Source organism: Anopheles funestus, chromosome 3RL (genome assembly GCF_943734845.2).
Source record: "Anopheles funestus chromosome 3RL, idAnoFuneDA-416_04, whole genome shotgun sequence".
In the NCBI taxonomy this organism is placed as follows: Eukaryota; Metazoa; Arthropoda; class Insecta; order Diptera; family Culicidae; genus Anopheles; species Anopheles funestus.
In genome coordinates, this window is record NC_064599.1 from 78,061,951 (window position 1) to 78,082,990 (window position 21,040).

The window sequence follows — 21,040 nt, forward strand, 5'->3', positions numbered from 1 at the left end:
AAAATTAGGAAATTAAGAAAAATTAGACAACAGAGAAAATGAAATGAAGGTAAATTACCACACTTTGTTAATTCCAAAATATGTTGTTTATATATTTGAGCTTCCATTATAAACCTATACACATCCATTAAGTAGCTAACGTTTTGCCTTTGGAATACTTCTGTCCACTAGTGTATCTCTCATGTCCGCACTACCATTCATTTTATGACCGTTTTTTTTTTTCTTCATTTCTACTTCGAAGCACAACCTCTCTGCATCTGCACATGGTACGATTTCCTTCTCTTTACAGCACCGTTTACGTCATTTCTCGGTTCCCAACCGATAGGGTACGATAATTCGATAAAATCCTTTTTCACTCTACATACTTCATAATTCCTTTGCCATCTCGATTTTTTTCCCTTCACAGTTCCCATTATTGTTTCACAGTTTTCGTGTACCCATTTCGTTTGAATTTTCTGCTAAGTGTATTTCTCGTTCTCCATTTGCGCTCGTTTTAGCTTGCCACTAACTTTACCATTTCTGCTTGCTGCATTTAGTTACTTTAAGAATTGTTTATCTTTCATAAACGAACAACACTGGCTTTAAGGTGAATGGTTCCGATACCTTGGGAATGTATTCGAAACCATCCCATGTTGCGATAAAAAACGGTTAAAATCAAACCACAGAAAGAAGGGGAACAACAGTTAGTCACACTAGTCACTTGAACGATATATGTATAATGCGCGTAGTTACACACTGAACGAATAGCCGTTACCTACACAACTGTACACGTTGACTTTCTTTTTCTAGCTCTCACCGTGTCACCATCTACACCTTCTGTTTTGTTCACTTTTCAAGTTCCAAACAGAATTTATATACTTTTCATCACTTACGCCATATTCCTTTACCGTCTTGATTGTTGAAAAATCAATGTGCACCATTTTACAAATTCTTCTCCTTACGTTCTCTCCTTACAGTTTGCTTCTGTTCTTTTTTTGCTTTTGTTTTGTTTTTTTTATAACCTAATCTAGCTTTGCATTACTTGTATTGCAACAGAAAATACATTTCACTAGCTTTTTCTTACTTTTCTGATTCTTTTGGGAGGGGTGGAACCATTAGACGGTTCCGTTTCCTTTGTTTTGTGTGGTTTTGCGTGTGCGTGTTTCAATATCTCATTGCTTATTCTTTCTTACCGCTCTCGTATCATATTTAATCATTGTACAGCTTCGTTTCCATTTGATTCCTTTAACTTTGGGCTTATTTAACGATTAATTTATTTCTGTTTTAAATGCTTCCTCGTCTCGCGTGTGTGAGTGTGTTTTTGTGTTTATTTCTTCTTCTTTGTTTCTTTTAGATTAAGAGCGTTGAGTTTAGCAATATTGCATAAGATTTACGATGTTTTATTTGTAATTTACCCTTTATAAGATTACTTTTGCTAAACCATCCTCATCACACCCTCCTCCTCCTAAGCCATGCATCTTTGAGTTTGCTTTGGATTTTGTTTTTTACTTGCTCGCTTTATTTTTTTGTTAATAGTGTGTATTAGTCGTTAGTTTACTACTGTCAAAATCATGAATTAGATTCAATCTCGCGGAAGATAATCACTGACGCAAATCGTGTTCGCCATTACTTCGGTATAAATGTCGATTAAGGATTAAGGTTTTTGTAAAACTTTTATTCACTATAGAGATATTCTCGCGTAACATCATTTCGTGTAGCTATGTCCCTGTCTTGCTGGTGCAAATTATGCTCTTTGAGTTCTGGCGTTCACCATTCCACGGTTTCACTCGTAGTCGCTCTTCGAGCACCCACTTTACAATTGTTTGGTATTGTTCCCGCGTTTTTTTGCTTTATTCTGCGCTTGCTTCACATTGAAATACGCTGCCACTTTTCTGCTATCTTCTTCCCATCTCGGTAACCTCTTTGCATCACTATTTTATCAAATTTGGATCATCTATTATTTGCACCTTTCGCTTTTCGCAACACTCAATAAACAATCGTAAATCGCTTTCGACTCCTTCTCAACATCTAAATGCTAATGGAACACCATTAAAGTTTGGTTTTGCTCTTTGTCACGCTTCGAAAAGATCCGTCCACCATGGTAAATGCTAAACGTAAAACACTTATATTAACCTAAACGTAAACTGATGATTGAATCAGCGAGGATCGGTATCGCTCCCGGGTGGCATCGTGCGTGCCAATTCCCGATCGATCTCCTGGGCAATGCTGCGGCTTGAATACTGCCGGGAAAGGCGCTCACTGCGCCGATGTCCGACACCACCGGACCGGTACTACTTGCCCGATACGGACGACAGCTTTTGTCAACGTTTCTCGCAGCTCGAATCCATCTTGTCGAAGTCCGAGTCGGGCAGGTTGGTCAGATGGGTGCGGTCGCTGCGTGCCGTGTTACGATCGTTCGAGCCTAGCTTCGTGGATACTTCCGATGGTGGGCCAGAATCCGTGGTGACGTGCTTCTGTAGGGCGGACACAAAATTCTGAAAGATAAGAAACAGGACCACGAATGTTGGTAAGCAATGCGTTGGTGATCGTACATAAACGACTTGGCAGGAAAGTAAACATGCCTAACCATTTACAAGATGCTTCAGGCATTGGTGTGTAATTATTGAGTGAGTAAAAAAGCGTAATGGTAGTGATCTTGGGGCGTTTTTTGTTAATTTGGAATGCTGCTTCAAAATAAGTGTTTAGTGTAGAACTATCTATTCGTCAAAATGTTCTAAAAATGCCTTTGATAACTGCAAGTAAATTGCATTCCTTTCCAGATGCAATCCTCGTTACCCAATCAGGAGTCGGCTACAAGTGATTCTCTTGTCAAAAGCATAAAAACAAATAATTACGCGGTGGCAAATTGACGAAGCAAAGCATGCACACAAACCCATACCTTCAGCTTACGCTATATCTCAGGGTCGATTTTCTTTTCTTTTATGATTCAAAGCTACTCCGTGCTTGAGAACAGCTTATCTAAGAATCTAAGGGAAACGAAAACTTTGCCAATAAATAAATACCCGGACGCCGGGATTCGAACTCAGCCGGATTCCCGTTTTGGGCAACTTCGCTCACCTGCGAGATAATATCGCCCCGGGCAGTGCGAACTTGATACAGATAGCGATACTTGCGCTGGCGGGCCTCTTCCCGCGTTTCGCGCGATCTCGAACCGGACCGACCCTTGTAGTGTCGCCTTCGGCGGTGATGTAGCTGACGTCGGTGGTCAATTTTCCAGGCGGTCACAAAGCTCTGCACCAGCACACCGAGCACCGATGTGATGGGCCAACAGCAAAGGATTACACCGCCCCAGCACGGTGGTGGCGTTGGGTCGGGCTTCATGTTGAAGATCTGCAACCGGAAGGAGAGATTGAGAGATATCACGTGTACCATATCATTCTCTGTCGCTTTTTTCCATACCCAGTCAAGCGTGTTTAGTCCGTGCATGAAGAAATCGATCGAGCAAAGAATCATAGCCGAACCGATAATGCTGGACGCGATGATGGACATAAACTTGGGGCAGAATAGTGTCACAATTGCACAAATGATGGCTCCACCGACGACGGATACGAACAGCTCATTCTCCTGGACAGAAAAAGGGAATTAGAGATGAGTATCTTTGCCATAAAGGATACGGACATGATCGTAACTTACACCGAATATATAATGAGGTAACGTGGCTATGCAGGCGGCAATCGTTGCACCGGCTACTAATGCACCAGCGGAAGCTCCAATCAGTGTGGATGAGATGGGATGTGTTGAGCCGAGCACGGCACCGAACAGACCAGCGACAACGGCCAATGCTAAAAACCGAAAGACACGAAGCAATCCGTATTAGCGTATAACAGTTGGAAATACGTTTGTTAAACTAACCTGGTGCCGCTAGGTTGCCAAATCCGGTTATGTTTTTGTTCTGTAACAACACTATACAACCAGCACCGGCCGCTAATCCGGTCAGAAATCCTATCGCTCGTAAGCATCGATATCCTGAAAGGGAGTTAAACTTTTGTAAACGAATGCAGTAATGCTACCTATGATATCGGAGCGTCCTGTGCACTTTAGTTATAACTAAAACACTTACTACTACTATTAGTAGTAGTGATCACAAAACGTAGACTGTTTTTAGAGTAGTACGAAGTACTAGCTGATGATACATTTATACCAAAAACCTTTTACATTAAGTCCCTATTTTAGATCGTTCCTAATCATTTTTCGTCACAAAAGGTAGACAAAACATCTTGAAGTTCGACGTAATGCAGATTTAGACACCTGAGGCTACCACGCAAATGCCACATCTTCAACCTTCTCAAGGACGCTCGTAGAAAAAAATTGGAACAGATTCATCCGGTAACGCTCGAAGCGCACACAACGCGCTAAGGGGAACGAGGTCAAGTAGCTCATCTGCACATCCTGCTTCTTACCCAGCAAGGTGTAAACAATCCCGAACACCGCAATCGTCGTCCACAGCAGCACGGACACGGTCGATGTAGTTGACGTGGTCGAGGTGCAAAGCGGATTTTCCATCGCATTCTGTGGAGTAGAAAGCAGAGCCCAGCAACGAATAAGGACACGGAAATGAAACTGGCTGCACTGGCACGAATATGTCATTTTATCAACAAATATGAAAACGCATCACACTTCACCCGGAAACCCGGTCTTACCTGAATAAGGAATGGCCAAACGATGGATTGTTCATATTTCGCATCGGAGGCGGCGACACCGAGGGAATGGTTGTTCCTCGCGTGAGGCACCAGAATATCCTCGTGGCGGTAATGCATCTTCTGTTTTCCGATGGTCTAGTTGTGTGGTTGGCTTTTGCGTCAGCAATACCCCGTGACACCTTCTGACGCGTGGAAGAACGCAGAGAACGTAGCTATTGATTGCACTGTTTGCCTCTGTTAGTCTACTGGGACACATCCAGTCAACGATGGAGATGCATCAACGCTCCAGGACGAGCTTTCTCAGGCTATACTACAGATGGGTTAATTCGTCTACTTTTGACTCATTTCACAACATCCCATTGTGTAGCTAATGGGGCACACTGGGTAGACATGCTAAACAAAGAACTCCATCGTTACTGTTTCTTTGTCAAACAGTGTCAATAAAGCTGCATTTGCCTGCAGGACACTAAGGACGATAACACACAGCAAACTGGAAGCACACTGGATGCTGACATACGGATACGAACAAGTTGTGTGTTTATCTCTTATTCCACTCACTACACACGCACACACACAGACTCACACATACACAGCTTAAAACGCACGGCTGATTCCCTGTGGCGCAAGGAAAACACACCCCGAAGGACCTTTTTCCGCGCGACACATTTATGTTTATTTTGACGGGAGCGCTGCCCTTCTTTTTTTCGGCGCGCTTTTTCGTCGTAAACGTCGTGCTACGAAGGCTCTGTGACTGTATGGGTGTTTTTGTGCATCCTTCCACTTCACCGCGAGCTAATATCGAGTGTATCCTGACAGTTGCGCCGTGGCAGAATCGACGAAAAAAGGTGGCTCCCACTTTTGATCGATTATGTTGTTCCACTTTGTGTTTGCTAATGTCAAGTATTGGGGCACACACGCGCATGCATGCAAACACACACACAAACACACGATGGAATGGGTTAAAAGGATACTGCAGCGTATTTTCCAATGACTACACGATTGCACTAAATATGCGACCAAAATGGTTGGCTCCAGGATATTCGTTCTTCTGTGTTCTTCAAATGCTTTTCATCGTTAGCACGTGTTACGTGCGGGAGGTGTGTTGGGCTTTGCACGTGCAATTACGTTTCGGGCAACATCGTCACAATCCGCATCCGTAATTCTCACTCTAAAGCTTACCTTCAACGTAGATGGGACGGATACGTTCATTAATCCAAACACAGAATGGTAAACGAAGGGAACATTTTACACAGACGATTGCCAACTTTCAATAAACTCAACAAACATTATTACACCAGAGAACGAAATGCACAAAAGGATGTTTCGTCAGTATAACTTTGGAGCATTTCTTTCGTTGTGCTAGCGAGCATCTTGCTTTATAATTTACTTCTACATCTTTCACTTCACTATAACCATGCTACGACGTTGGGATAGGGAATGTTTTTTGGAAGCTTTTTCACTACTTGGCGTTGGGGTTCACAAACATTTTTCCTATGCCTACTCTGTTGGCAATTTTGGGTGGGGAATTTACGGACGACGGTGTACTGTCAACGAACCGTCGCTTTTCATCTGACTATAGCCTTTCGTACACACAGCGTGAAAGGATATCCTTTTTCGTACATCGATTTTTCTGACCCTTCGCTTCATCGATTATCGTACGTCGATCTAGATGGGGACGCCTGGTTTCAACATGCAGCAAATAAACGTTAAGAAGCGTTTTTTATCAACTACATTAAAAATCTTATCGACTTTCTTTGCTGATGTTACTTTATTGTTTTGTTATTTAACAGAATATAATTTTTGTTATAATTTTATTATTATTTAGATAAAATCAAATACATTATCCAAAAGGAATGATAAAATTGCTCTTAGCATTTAAGGACACTTATTCACTTCACCATATTGTAAATTTTTTTATCCTTATAATTCGTCTGTGTTTAAACTCTTCGATGAAAATAAAATTTTTTGCTTAAAGTACTCTGCACAATCGGCACCATACATTCGTTCCCATATCCTCGTTTGCTCGCTACATCGTTTATCACAGCTGTTAGTATATCCATGATATGTTCACTGTAAAAAACCAAATCGTTAATAACATAGTTTTATTTCCTATTAATAGCGAGAAATATACCTTTCATATAACTGACGCAGTTTGGTGCAAAGTTCCTGAATAAACCAGGAACCTTTTTCGATGTGTCGTATCGACGCAAATCCTGGCACAGTGGACCAAGCGACTAGAAAATCCATAAACACTGATGCCGTCCTTTCCTCGCCTGCCAATCCATCGTGCTCGTGGTTCGGTATAGGGACGGCGGATTGCACATCCGCTCCCTGACAAGCCTGCACGATCAATAATTTCGGTTTCCCAGTAAGTCGTTCATGAGCCATCAGTTGCTGGATAGCTTTCACTTCCACGGGTATGCTATTCGAACCGAACACCTTGCCTTCCTGGCCATGGGAAAGCAGACACACAATCAACGAATAGTGCATCGGCTTTATGCGTTGAACTGCATGCTGCACCGCTTGCAATATTTGGTGATGTGTGTTGTTTTCCTCCAATACCAGTGCGTACCCGAATTCGGTGAAGAGGTTTATCAACGCATTTTTGTCTACCTCAGTGCCCTTGCGATCTTTCAATGGTCTGGCAGGTAGCAGTTCGATAAGCTCCGGGTTTGTTTCGCGGTAGAAGCTGAATTGGTTTATCAGCAAAACGATGCCTGCTCGTTCGGGATGGAACGGGTAAGATTCCAAAGGGGACTCTGTCGTTTGAACCTTTCTTATTACAGACACGGATGGACTGTGTCTACCGGACACGTCAGCAGTGTTGGGAATCTTCTTTATGCTTGCGTCAGATTGTTCCTGACTCCGTTTACAAATATGACGATTAAAATGCGATACGATACTCTTCAGAAAATCGTTTTCGTCGTACAACTCTGCCGCTTTACATGCAGCGGTTAACAGCAAAAGATTACTTTCCTGACCCGCTTGCTTCATTCCCAGCTGAATATTTTCGTTGCAAATCAGATGAAGCAGAGCAATTTCCATATATTGATTTTGCTGTAAAGGTATACCCGCGGATCGTTGCAATTGGTTTATCAAGTTGGACGCATCCTTATCTTGAAGCCGCTCACAAAAGTGATACAATCCCTTCGGCATCGGGTGAACAAAGAAAGCGATTTCGGCCGTACGTGGGAAAAATTTCAACCGAAGCTCTTCGTCATCGTATCCAGCACGAAGAAGCAGAAGGTTCTGTTCCATGATAGTAAGCACTTCTAGTAACTCTTCCTCCCAATCACTAGACTGATGTACATAATTCATCCAGTCCACCAGGAAGTTTGTTTCCTCGGAAGCCGAAGCTCTTCCGGCCACGGTAAGAATTTGTAGCGCATACTGTGGGTTCCGGTGTCCGTAGAGAAGAAAAATCAGTGATACCTACAAAGAAGAGTTAATTTGTTAGGGCGTCTACTACGGCTGCAACTGGTTTTACTTACTTTATCTTCATAAGAAAGGGAGTTTTCAATAAAATTAACATCTTCTTGCGAAAGCATCACGGATGAAAAGTGTGTTTGTTTACATTTTGTTTATTATTGTAGTGACAACGATATTCAAGGTGTATATGCAATTCGAAAAACATAAATTTCGAACTTCAACTTGAGACTTGCTTGAAATATATTTGTACTAGCATAACTTTCTTGAAAATGACAGTTTCATATTTACAAGATCCGTAAACTTGTCCACCCAAATTGCAACGAAAAGTAAATATTATTCAAGGTAAAATGACCGTAAATTAATGCTTTTCCTCAACACAATTATAAAATTGAAACTCTTCTTTGTTTTATGTTTCACTTTTGCAACCCCTTTTGCTGTTTGGGTACGAGAAATCGTAGCATAAATCAAGATGTGTAGGTACGCTTTTCGAACATATGTTTCAAGATGGCGCTTTCGGATGAAAGCTTCAAGGTAGATCTGACAAATGTATGTATCTTGGCACATCCATTTGTAACCTCGAGCAGGACGGGTGTGTGTCGCTCGTCGTCCGTGTCTAAACAGCATAAATTTAGTGTAAATTACACTGTAATTTAGCGTACCGAGTAATATACTGTTAGTTTTGTGGTACGCCAACCGCTTGCCTTCGCTGTGGGCAACGACGGAGCAAAAGGTATTAAGGGCAGCAAAAGTCAGAAACGTAATCGTTATTTAGTCCACCGTGGAAGAACGCGCAGCGGAGGCAGCAAATTGAGTGTCGAAGAATTTCTGTCACGCAGTGCAAAGAAAACTTGCAAACAAAGTGAAAAAGATCTGTGTGCGGGATAAAAGCTATGCTGCGTGTTTTGCGGGTATGTGGTGTCGTTTGGTTGCATTCGAGTGAATGATTTATGTTCCCGTGCAGTGTAAAGCCGACGTGTATGTCATTGGATAGGTCTCTCGAATCTTGCAAATCGGCACTACGCACGGCCAGGTCGCAAGGTGTGTATCATTGTGTGTGCGTGTCCAGGTGGCTAGTGAAATTCAACTTTTCTCCAATTCGGTTGGAGCGTAAAGTGTGCAAAAGTATCAAATGCAAAGCAAAGTAATAAATGTAAAGTTTAGAAAATATGCTGTACCGTGAAAAGTTGTGTGTATGAATGTATGTGAGCGCACTACTACCACGACGGCGACGAGGAAGCGAAAGTGTGTGTCGCGTGTGTTGTACGTAGCAGCGAATGTGTGCGTTTGTGGTATGTTTGTACGAGTGTATTGAATGAAGAAAGAAAAAGCAAAGAAATAACGAGTGGAAAGAAATGATGTCAAAACCGGAGCCCAATTGTTGAGGCTTTCGCTGAAAGGTTGATTTTTCCATCCATACGGAAGTGTTGCGAGCGCGATACCGGAAGTGAACGGTTCAGGTGGTCGTGAATTCGGGAGCATTTGCACCAGCTGCAAAGGTCCATCCTCCGCGACATAAATCCACCACCAAAGAAGCTACCCCTGGTCGTCGTTATTCATCGAACCCTGTGTGCAGTGTGTTCGATTTCGTTTCGGGAGAGGTTACTTGGATTACTCATCTGTGAATCGGTGTGGTTCTGTTTTTTTTTCTATGCGTAAAAGCAGCCTGTGTGTGGGGTTCGTCGTTGTGCGATTTCGTCATCGGTTCGATACGTGCGAGGTTGCTGACATACCCCGCGGTGGGTAATACACGCCCTCCCACTCGCGCCTTGTGGTTTTTTGTGTTCTGTGCGTGTACCGAGTCGGTATCCTGGTCACGGCACCGACCGTATTGCAACCTGTTCTCAGATCATCATCCCACCCGCACCCGAATGCATCGTGGGTGAGAGCATAAGTTGCAAAGGAAAAATTTGTCCCCACACCCCCATTTTCGCCGCTCACACCTTCGTTCGTCTCATCAATGCACGACGAAGAAGCGTTTGGTGATGCATTTTACATCGCTCGCAACGCACTGGTGAACTTTTACTGTATGTGAGAGAAAGAGACGACCAACGAGCAAAAGAGAGAGAGCGAGAGAGAGAGGAAAAAACGCGTGAAAAACGCCAGCAGTTAAACATGGAAAACCAACAACAGCCACCATCAACACGGTCCGCGTACGACATGGAAACCCAGGAATCCAGATTTGTAAGTAAAGCTTGAACACAACCGTCTTTTACAGGAAATTATTCCGCATTTAGCAAACGACCTGTCGCTAATGCGTAGAATCGAATCATTTTTGCTGTCACCTTCGTGAAGAAGATGCACAAGGCCATGGTCACGGCTGTCACAGGGAAAGTAGTGTGATGGTTGAAACGCTTTACAGCTCCAGAGGAAAACCTAGTCAGATTTGTATCTGAGAATGGGACACACATCTATTGTGAGTCTTTTGTAGTCTCAACTGCACAAGAAACCCCCGTCTAGCAGACGAGTTTGCGCAACAGTTTGGGGTGAAATGTAGAGCATTCTTGTCAGACAGTGCGAGCTGACAATGTGTGTGTGCGAGTGATGTTTTTCGTTTTTCTTTGTGTGCAAATGGAAACACGAAAATCCGACTAATAGGTGTGGAAAACTGTCATCTGATGGTCTTTTCACCGATTATTTACGTGAAGTGTTTTAAAGATTGAATTTTACCTCATAAATGTGTTGTTGCCCTATTGCAGATACCTATTGTTGTCCCATTGCAAAAGTCAAGGTTATGGAAATGAATACAACGCACCAATTAGAAGTCTGTAAATTTGCATAACAAATAAACAGTGGCCTAATAAAATATAAATGTGCTAATGAAAGGTTGTTTCTTCCTGGTTGCTTTGTACTATGACGTAAAGCTGAGGACTCCAAACTACGACCCTCCCGAGACATCCCGAGATTTGGCCCTCAGCTGTGGCAATTCCACTCAAAGCGGCTCGTCGTCTGAAAAGTTTGGAGGCCCCTCACGTAAGGGATTGTAGAGCATTCGGGAAAATATTTAATCTTTGTTGAACTTTGGTTTTATTGAGCAATATCGGATGACGAAGATGCCTCGCAATTGCGGGACTTATCTCTCGTTGGAATGATTCACCAGAAGATTAGTATTCAAGCAGCGTGTTATCATTTCTCAATTTTGAGCAACCAAAAAATGCATTCCCGATCATTATCGTTGTGTGTTTTGAAGTTCTTCACCACACTTGTATTGTGTTTTTTTCTTTTTCTTTTTGGAAAACAAAGAACACAAATATAACAACACTGATAACACAGTTTGACAAAATCACTGATTGCTCATATCTTGTCATTTGTATGGACTTATTTCTTTGCTTTGTTTGCTTTCCTTTTTCATTCATCTTTTCGCTGACATCAATCTGGTTTTCTTTTCGCGAATGGAGCTGTCAAGGAAAAAGAGTTCGCATAAGATTGTTGTAACAAACTTTTAACCCCACTTCCACCATGTGATGTACAACCAAACCTTCATGAGTTTACACCTGGTTCAAATAACTAATTCCACTGAATTCCTTCGTTCGACTCGGCGTACTCCTCAGTCAGTGTATGTGTACGTAAAGCCGAAAGAAATGAACCGACTTTTGTGGTTCGGTATGATTGCTGGCTGGGTTGGCCTGGTTGCCATCATAATCGACCAAAAAGAACAACAACAAAAAAACACCGATGAAGAAATGCTTATCAAATTCCGCGATATATGTACAATGCACACATACACACTGAATTGTGGTCTCATTCCTCAGGCCAAGACGCAAGACCGATGACTCGCCGTGTGCACAGAAAATTGCAATTTTGCAAAGTGCATAAACCATTTTACCAGACGAAAATGGTCTGGTGGCGTTTGCTTCTTTTTCTTGGCCATTGTGTCCACCTTGAATTTGATTTTTCAAAAAGAAAAGAATTAAATGTAATCATTTTTAAATTATCCAACAACAGTCTGGGTGAAGAAACTAAATTTATTTTGGTCTTTCAAACTTGCATATACAGTGGAGCGCCGATTATCCGGGTACCTTTTATCCGGCTGTCTCATTATCCGTGCAGCTTCTGAAATGACAGCTTCATGATTTTTTTAATGCATGAGATCTGATGTGCGTTTATAGTCGTGCGTACTTTCCAAGGAACAGGACGTGCACACATGTGTACACTGTGTATGAGAGTAATAGATTTCTGGAAAAAAATAACTATTGTTGATACCATATTTTCATTGGCTCAGACTTGACAGAAGGTTCCAGATGTAACTCTATTTTGGTCTTGAAATTTCGGAAATTGAAAGATTTATGAACTAAGGATCGGAAGGATCTTCAAAAACTATCATGTTTGGAACATGTAGGCTAGGAAAGCGCAGAGAAGTGGTTACTAATAGATTCTAATTATCCTGGATACGAATTCAAAAGTGACACAGGTATTATTATAGAAACAAGATGCAATACGGACGATGAATCTAATTCAGAATCAGAAGATTCAAATCAGAAGACTTAAACGTAGGAAAAATAAGATCAAATATTAAAATGTATTATATAAACGCATATATGTCAACCAAACTTTGTGAACCTTTTATTCGTGTTGTTCTATTATCCGGCCACCATTGAGTACCAACATGCGATAATCGACGCTCCACTGTACTTCAAACTTCAAACTTGAAGTATAAACACTTTGTTTATACTTTCAATTAAGGGTTCGAGACTAAAACCACATTAAAAAACTTTTTTTTTCTACGTTCATTTCGACAATTAATACAATATGTTAACCAAAGACATTTCTATACGAACAAATATAAATTCTGTGATTTAAATTGTAAGAAAATTCGAGTACACAATATTAACGTCTAATGCAGCTGACAAAGCAGGAGTCAAAAACCGAATTACATTAACCAGAGCGAAAGCAAGGTCTCAACCAACGAAGTTTTAATTACCTTACAGAAACATAAAACCATTTGTCGAACTGTTTATCAACATTGCAAATCAACCTGCTACGGCGAGGGCTAACACGAAGGTGGGATGATCTACTATCGACTTTCCACCTGAATCCACTTTCGCTCTCAACAACACCAGATTTCCGTTTTCACCGACCTCGGCTTTGTGTCACCTTTCGCCGTTGTGTGGCCTTTCGCCGATTTCCATTGACAGGCACCACTAAAAGTGTGTATTTATTTTTTCCATTTATTCGCTCACCCTTTCCCTCCCCCCCACCCTGTTGCCGGTACTAAACCGGATTTATACAAAAGACTGTTTTTCCACCCCGTTTGGGATGGGAATATGGGGTGCTTCTTATCATTTGTGTCTACCTTTGCTGACAGAAGGGCTGTAGAAAATGGGTGCAGCAGCAGTACTAAGTTACATGTGACACCAAACATGTCGTGATGGTTGTGTGTTGATGTTTTGAATTTTTAAAACACGGCAAAGGGTTCATACACACATGCGCCACACCCCTTTTCTCTCACACAGCGGCTTAAGACGCGCCAAACGTCAACCGTCTTATCCGTCTTATCAGTGGAGGTAAACCTACCCCACCTCTAGATCGGAAATGCATTCACTCACAAACGATTTATGTGGATGCATTTTTAACTCGTTTGCAACCAGTTTTAATCACTACCGGCTTGTCAGTGTGTGTGTGCGAGGATTTGTGTAGATCACTTTCACGATTTTTGTTTATTTATCTACAGCTGAGAAATGTACAAATTGATGTTCAATTATGAAGTTATGATGAAGCAATACCTCGACATTGATTAAATTGATTTTTCTCAGCAGCCATATGTGTGATAAGGGGTTAAAAATCTCAGAATAATCAATAAGAAAGAAGAGTGCTTTACTTGAAAGGAACTGAACTGGATTATTTCCTTCCAATTCTTCCACGGCGCGAGGTGAAAGCTATCTCACGCCCAAAGTCTCGGAAACCTTCTACTCCACACGATGTTTCGCCTCTTTCACACGCACACATACACACACACATACAATCCCTTACCACCCTTGCCGCCGCACAACGCATTCACACGAGACAACGAAATTAAATTAAGAGGCAGAATTTTAATTTATTGCCCATTGAGGAAAAAAGAAAGAAAAGAAACTGAAACCACGGGCGGTAATGTAGTGTGTGGGGCCACCGCACAGGGAAGGAAAGCGTCCGGACGATGATGATGACGACGATGGTGATGATGATGATGATGATGATGAAGGGAAAAATGCAACCAAAGATGGAGAGGAAGGCAATGTTCAGGAGCACCTGGAAAGTGGAAATAAGAAGAGACGATATTTTTGATGGCGTGCCGATTGAGTTCGGTCTGTTGGTCAGCTTGTGGTGTTCGCGACCCAGTACTTAGACGACCGAAGCAGTGGTCGGCAAAGTATGCTTTTCGTGCTATTTAATCCCATCCTAAACGATGATGAAGGATGATTAAGTTCGGTATAAAAGAGTCATTGATATGTATAAAAATATAAAAAAATAGTATAAAATAGTATAGTATATAATAGTACAGTAGAACGTCGATTATCCGGGGGCGGATTAACCGGCGGGCGGATTATCCGTGTGCCGAAAATTAACAGCTGTTCAACTGTAGTGAACATTTGAACTATTGTCAGGATAAAATCGTCACCAAACGGTATATTCGAAATGATTTTATTTTACGTTCTAAATTTTAATTGTTATTTGATAATAATTTGCTTGATCCAGAATCATTTTTAACATCAAAAGGACCACCTTAGTATAGTATATAGATACTATATACGGTTTATCTACATATATAAATGTTCTTGATATTTACGGGACTATTATCCGTGGAAATCGATTAACCGGCATCAGTCCGGTCCCGAGCACCCCGGATAATCGACGTTCTGCTGTACATAATAGTATAGATGAGTCATTTAATTCATAATTCCATTAACAAAATTTGTGTTTTTTGTATCATTAAGATGAAACTTATAAAAAAAAAACAATTTTTCTGAAATAGATTCCCCCAACTCTACAATAAAATTGCATATCTTACACAATATTTGTCTTGAAAAGTTTATCAGCTTGACGACCACTGGATCTGGTCCGGATAGAGCTTTTCTTATCGTTTGCCAACCTCTCTTTGGAAGGGATAAAAAATTTCGTGGAGATATCTACCCGAAAAGTGTGCAACCTAGTTTTTTGCCAGCTTCTCTTAGCTTTCTGCCAGCTTTTTGGGCGCATAAATCGACATCTCCGGTAAAACGATTGTGGGCAATGGGAATTTTTTGCTCGTGGAAAACATGAAGCTAATGATATTTATCATAGCAAATGCCTCTATTTCGCGTGAAAATTATGTATCCCACTCCAATGGTGGGGGGTGAGTAGCGATGAGATTGGAATTGAGGAATAATTTAGTAAAAAAAAAACCTGTTTGTTTAATACCGTTCATATGCCCGGTAGGGTATAATTTTGTCAATTGTTTTCTATTATAATTTTCGCAAACTACCACCACAAAACGGAGGGTTAAGAGAGCCCCCAAAAAAGATAAAACAAAATAGTTTCGTAAAACATTCGTTGCTTTTATTTCACGACGTTTCACGCGTACCGACAAAAGACGCAAGGAAAGGAATCACAAACATTTGTGTTGTGTTGTATGGCTGGGTAACGTTTTGCAGGAAAACGGTTATTTGAACGCCGCCCGCTAACATAGATGATCAGTGAAGCTTGCTTAATGCAATTCATTGCATTCCATCCACGGTGTGGAAGAGGGAATGTCTGCGGTTCGATGCGATCACCATCCGCCAACAGCACATCGGATGAAGGTTTTTCCTGTTTTCCTTTTACTGCCGAATCATACATTGTCTTGTTAGTTCTTCCACATATAGAGATGTGTGTGTGTGAGTGTTTTTCTACTCTTCGACAACATATTTCGTTGACGTCATATGTGCGTCGTGGCTAGATTTTCTCGATGAATCGATTGTTTTTTTTTCTTTTCAATTTTCTTTCCGGTTGTATGGTTGGTATGTGCTTTAGTTCCTTCAGTGATGATTTATTTCAGTTTAATTAATTTTGTTTCATTACTTGTAAATATCATTCTTCATCTTTCGTTAACTTAGTTTCATTATAAAATTTTATACAACACAATTAGCAGCAATATCTCAATATTGCTTTTAAGCAATTATTTACTTAAATCTAAAATAATAATTTATGGATGAAATTTTTTTCTTAATCATCAACATGTATTTCGCTTTTCATCATTCACTTTCTCACCGCGAAATGTAATAAAATATGAAGCCAATCGCATAATGCAACCGTTAAAGCACTGGTCGATGTGCGAACATTCGGATCAAAACAAAAGGGAAAGTCAACACATACGCACAAGCGCACTATCATTCGCTTTTCCTGCTTCAGTTTCGCTTAAAAGCCTGGCGTTGGTCGATGTTCGATAAATTCGTACATCTTCATAATGTTGGTTGGTCTCGTAATGATAGTCTCGTAGTGCGTGAAAAATCATTCCATCTCGTGTTGGTGATATGAAATCTGCGTAACACACGCACACCCTCTCGAATAAACAGATGAAACACGCACCCATCGCTGACAATGGCTTTTGGTCATGTCAGTGACCTTCAACTTTGCATTTCGTGGATCGCTTTTGTTGGGTACATCTTCTATTGAAATGTAAACCTGTTTTTTTTCTTCCTCTGTGTCCTACACGTTTGCACATGATTTTCACATGTCAATCTCACTACCCAGCATACCCAGCAGCATAGAATTACCATAGTGTTTCATGTTATTTATCACAAAAGTATTATGTTTTTGGCACCTTTCGTGTGTATTTCTGCAGGCAAGAAAATATGAAAGCAGGTTTTCGATGCTGCGAGATGTTGGGTTGTTATGTTGCATGCTGCGGTCAGGTGGACGACCGAACCTGTTTTTCATATGCAGCCGTGTGGGTGCCTTTGCCGGTTTTACCTGTTCGATGGAAGGAGAAAAGTGTGTAATTTTGTATGTTTTGCTGTTGCACCGGAAGCAACACCTTTCGTAAACATATCTTGGCAATTGGAATTTCATGTTTTACCTTTTTGAAGGTGTGATTTGTAGTCGATGTTTGAATGTTATAGTCGTCATTTTAATTTGGAAAAATAAGGTCGACTTTAAGGATGTTGGAGATCTGATCGCAATTTGAACGATTGACAAGATCATCAAGGTGTGAACAAAAATCATTATCTCAGGTTGTGTTTAGCCCTCACTTCACATGAATATTCATCTCCTATTCGTCAAAGCAATAAAAAAAAACATCCAGATTAGGTTTGATAAATTAGGTCAAGAGGCACTTGGAGAAATGATACTTCCTTCAAAGACTGCCTCTTTTGGAGCGTTTTCGTGCGCTTGAAGCACTGTCTTCACAAGAGTGTGTAAAGATATATCACCACCCACTATCATCTACCCGAAAACAAAAACAAAATTACCGTTGTAGCTATTAGACCTCGGCTGAATGTTTAGGGAGCTGCCCAAGAAAGGTTGAAAAGAAAAAAAAACATCCTCCTTTGTAGCAAACTCTCCATTGCGCCTGTGTAAGATATTCGCGCTGTGACCTCATTGGTAATGCACCGATCATCATCATCATATCGACATGCTACTCACGTTTAGTGGGTTACGGGGGTTTCGCAAATACGAAATAAAAATTTGAAATAAAGAAAGAGAGAACAAAAACAAAGAATACATAAAATAATTTAAACATACACCGTACACACCCCCACACATTTTATGGCGGTGTGTGCGACTTTCCTTTTAGGAAAATCAGATAGAAAAAAAATATGCTGAATATTTTGTGGCAAACTAGAAAGTGCATTCGTGTCGGTGTAGTCGAGTCGCTTCTCTCGTCAAGTTAGTCGAAGATTTTTTTGGTTTTGTGCCAAAAAGGAATAAATAAATCAATATTTTAAAATATCAACAACAAACGATAAAAGTTCCCCCAAAAAAAACAAGGAAGAGAAACTTAAGGTTTCAACAACGAATAGCTTGGATCTCATCATAAAAGTCAGGGCAGCAGCGGAAGGAACCTCACGAGACAGGTCGAAAGGTTTGAAAATAAAACAAAAGTAATGTATTAACCGATGGAATCCATTTTCGGAGCATTTCCATTTCCGCTGCTCACGGTGAAAGGTGCAACAGTGTTGGGGATTTGGCAGGAGAAAATATGCAAACACACAAACATCGACGGATAAAACGTGAACTCTGGTAGATGATGTCACGGTTCGGAACTTCTATTCCAAACGAATGACACGCCGACCATCGATTTTTACTGTTGCAAGAACTCCTCATTAATTTGCAAAGACAAGCTTGCGTCATACTAAATTTAGCTTGATTTGGTATTTTTTGCAATCCATAGCTGTAGGAGTTTTGTGTACTGTTCACAGTTTGCTTCAGTGTCTTTTTTGAGATGGCGCTTGGGTGGAGTAACTGGAAAAACATTTAAATTTAAATTTAAAAATATTTAAACAGAGCAGGAAAAAAAAAGAAAAAATGCTCACACACGCACCGTATCGTTTAATTGATTTGTTTTATTGGCGCTATTTGCTGCATCTTATAAATATCACACTCCAAAATACCGATGCGGTGATATCACCGTCACCGGAAAATCGTTAGCTTTTCTTACCAACAACTCTCGCTGGGTATTATTTTTCTAAAGCACCCGAGAAAAAAGAAGAACATGATTGCATTCCGCAACATGATTGCAGAAGAAGGGAAAATCGAATGAACTGTTAAACGAACCATGATTTCCTTTTTCCCCGTTTCGTTTCGAATGCTGCCAGGGCCCCGCAGTTACACCAGATCGATGCAGGCGGCATGTTGTTAAAGTAGGTGTTAATGGAAATCGGTTCAAAGTTCGTTTGAAATGCCGCTGCCAGAAGCGTTTGGAGAAGATTAAAGGAAGGATGTTTTTTCGAAACAAACCTAATGGGAACCTGCATTTAGTTAAAGACCATTATTAACTGTTTGTTTTAGCATCATTAAACAAAACTAAAATGCATCGTTACAAATGGAGATATTACTATGGTTGTGAATGAAATATTGGTAAAAAAAAATTAAGCATTTTGGTATTTTTTTACCTCATGCTTGTTTGTTGTGATGAATGTATCGCCGAAAAGGGTGTGTGATATCGATTTAACAGTGGCCTATATATTGAAGGGATGTATCTGTTTACATACAGCTGACAACAAACGAGTAGACGTTTCGTAAACTATTCAATGTGTAATTGTCTAAGTTTTAAGTTTAAAGTTAAAAAATCAGGACTGTCAACTAAGCTGATCCTGAAGATCTCTGACTGAGGATCTAAGTTCGTTAATTTTGACATTTGTGTTAATACTGGAACTTCCAAGCAATTCAGGAATTATTGATGGATTGCTTTTAGATGTCTATTCCAGAGTACGAACTCCAAATAATATTAAAACATAATCGAAAGGAAAACCTGAGCTAAAACACTGTAGCTACCAATAGTATATTTCTACAGAATACTTAACTATCCTAAATAACACAGTATCTTTACAGTTTTTAGTAGTTTTTTGGAAGAACTTACCCTTCACACGAAAGGACACTGTTAACTGCTTCGTTTGCGATCCAAAATAAGGGCGTATCAGCATAATCACACCTTGGCATGCAACTGCAGACAGTTACTATTCTTTAACTCATTGGGCAAAAGAGGGAAAAATGAAAAACGGAAACTTCAACCGCAGTATTGGTGCTATATTTACGCGTCTTCCTTTCCTACTGAGTAACCCAGCACCCTGGATCTTTCGATATTCGACGTAGTTTATATCATATATCGAATGGCTCGGGCTGCTCCATTTTGATTTCTATTTCTAAAGCGTCTTTTTTAACACACATTCGATGACTGTCCGAAAAAAGAACGTTGTGTCGAGTTCTTGACGCTTTACAAACAAAACATTATCTTGCCAGTCATGGTTTCCGAGGTGTCCACTTATGTAATTAAAATAATGAACCCATTCTTCTAAGCGTGAGGTTTTATATGGTCTTTTTTGTGTTAAATACGGACCGCACATATTTGTGAATATGGTTAATTAGTGAGTTTCGACAAGCTTCACTGAGTCCAGTAGAAGTCTTAGACGTAAAAAATAACTGTTCCGCTAATCGTAATATTAATTTTGTAATGCATGTTATATCCAGAACAAAATTAAATCTAATTACGTATCTATTCCAAAGCGAGACTTCAACTAATTTAATCAACAAAATTGTGAGGAACTTCAATGTCCAGTAAAAAATCATCTATGTCAACTAATAAATGTGTTGCTCTTGAGGTTGTGAAGCGTCACCTCTTCAAAAAAAACATCCCCATCGTATATACTATTACCTTACAGCTTTCTTTGGTGTTCCATCTTACCTGGGTACCATGCGTAACTCCATTCACCCAAATGACTTCATTCATTGATAAATATTTAACACCCCAACAGTTGCGTGGAGTCTTTTCGTCTTAGCAGCAATAATTTTGTTGGTTCAAGCTTTGACATTCTGGCGGCTGATGCTAACGATTTGTCATTTATCATCCATTTGGTTGTGTGTGCTGTAAGTTTGGCGAGGAAGAAATCGAGGGCTAGGTCACGATGGAACAGATGAAGGAGGAGAACCTCTTTTTTTTCGCCCACACTTCATACTTGATGTCATGCGTTCGCCGCACGATGTAATGTAGTTGCGGGTTATTTACCTGGCCCACAGAGGACATTATGGCGCTACTACTACTACTACCAGCTATTTACCACTATTAGTACGATCACTTAGAGTCCGATGACGGCAGCTTTCAATAAGCAGAAGGCGATTCGTCGCACGTCGTCGCCTTCGTGGGTGTACATTCGAGGTTGCGGCAGCGATTCCGTCTGTAGTTCGATCCTAAAATCTCAGAACGATTGTCGTAGGACTTGGGAATGAAATACACAAAATCGCCATTAAAACACAGAAACCAGTCTGGTAGCGAAAAAAGTGTAGGCTGGAAAGTTTTGGTGCGTTGCTTCAAAACTTGTCGA

General features: G+C 40.7%; 3 protein-coding genes across 30 annotated transcripts in view; 1 reads left to right on the top strand and 2 right to left on the bottom strand.

Moving 5' to 3' along the window:
• Positions 1–63: 63 nt before the first annotated feature.
• LOC125768182 (transmembrane protein 198) lies at positions 64–6,226 on the bottom strand. Its single transcript, XM_049435511.1, has 7 exons — positions 4,641–6,226; positions 4,401–4,509; positions 3,853–3,966; positions 3,634–3,782; positions 3,400–3,564; positions 3,058–3,330; positions 64–2,474 (listed from the first exon to the last, which is right to left on the bottom strand). The coding sequence occupies exons 1-7, from the start codon at positions 4,755–4,757 to the stop codon at positions 2,301–2,303; spliced, it is 1,101 nt and encodes a 366-aa protein (XP_049291468.1). The 5' UTR covers positions 4,758–6,226; the 3' UTR covers positions 64–2,300.
• A 210-nt stretch (positions 6,227–6,436) lies between these two features.
• On the bottom strand, positions 6,437–8,237 carry LOC125768175 (caspase-8). The gene is made up of 3 exons (XM_049435505.1): positions 8,132–8,237; positions 6,772–8,072; positions 6,437–6,710 (listed from the first exon to the last, which is right to left on the bottom strand). The coding sequence occupies exons 1-3, from the start codon at positions 8,186–8,188 to the stop codon at positions 6,578–6,580; spliced, it is 1,491 nt and encodes a 496-aa protein (XP_049291462.1). The 5' UTR covers positions 8,189–8,237; the 3' UTR covers positions 6,437–6,577.
• A 367-nt stretch (positions 8,238–8,604) lies between these two features.
• LOC125768152 (patronin) overlaps positions 8,605–21,040 on the top strand; it is a 57,627-nt gene continuing 45,191 nt past the window's right edge. For all 28 annotated transcript variants that reach the window (XM_049435415.1, XM_049435431.1, XM_049435424.1 and 25 more), the window contains exon 1: positions 8,605–10,250. In XM_049435415.1, coding sequence (XP_049291372.1) covers positions 10,182–10,250 — 69 coding nt within the window. In that variant the 5' untranslated portion in view covers positions 8,605–10,181. The remainder of the gene's footprint in view (positions 10,251–21,040) is intronic.

Bases quoted from the DNA above. Each gene is read 5' to 3' on its own strand.
- LOC125768182 (XM_049435511.1), bottom strand. From the start codon at position 4,757: ATGCATTACCGCCACGAGGATATTCTGGTGCCTCACGCGAGGAACAAC. The intron at 3,565-3,633 runs GTAAGTTACGAT...TTTTCTGTCCAG, and splicing joins TACCTCATTATATATTCGGT to GAGAATGAGCTGTTCGTATC. The intron at 3,331-3,399 runs GTATGGAAAAAA...TTCCGGTTGCAG, and splicing joins GACTAAACACGCTTGACTGG to ATCTTCAACATGAAGCCCGA.
- LOC125768175 (XM_049435505.1), bottom strand. From the start codon at position 8,188: ATGCTTTCGCAAGAAGATGTTAATTTTATTGAAAACTCCCTTTCTTAT. The intron at 8,073-8,131 runs GTAAGTAAAACC...TCTTCTTTGTAG, and splicing joins CCCTTTCTTATGAAGATAAA to GTATCACTGATTTTTCTTCT. The intron at 6,711-6,771 runs GTATATTTCTCG...GGTTTTTTACAG, and splicing joins CTGCGTCAGTTATATGAAAG to TGAACATATCATGGATATAC.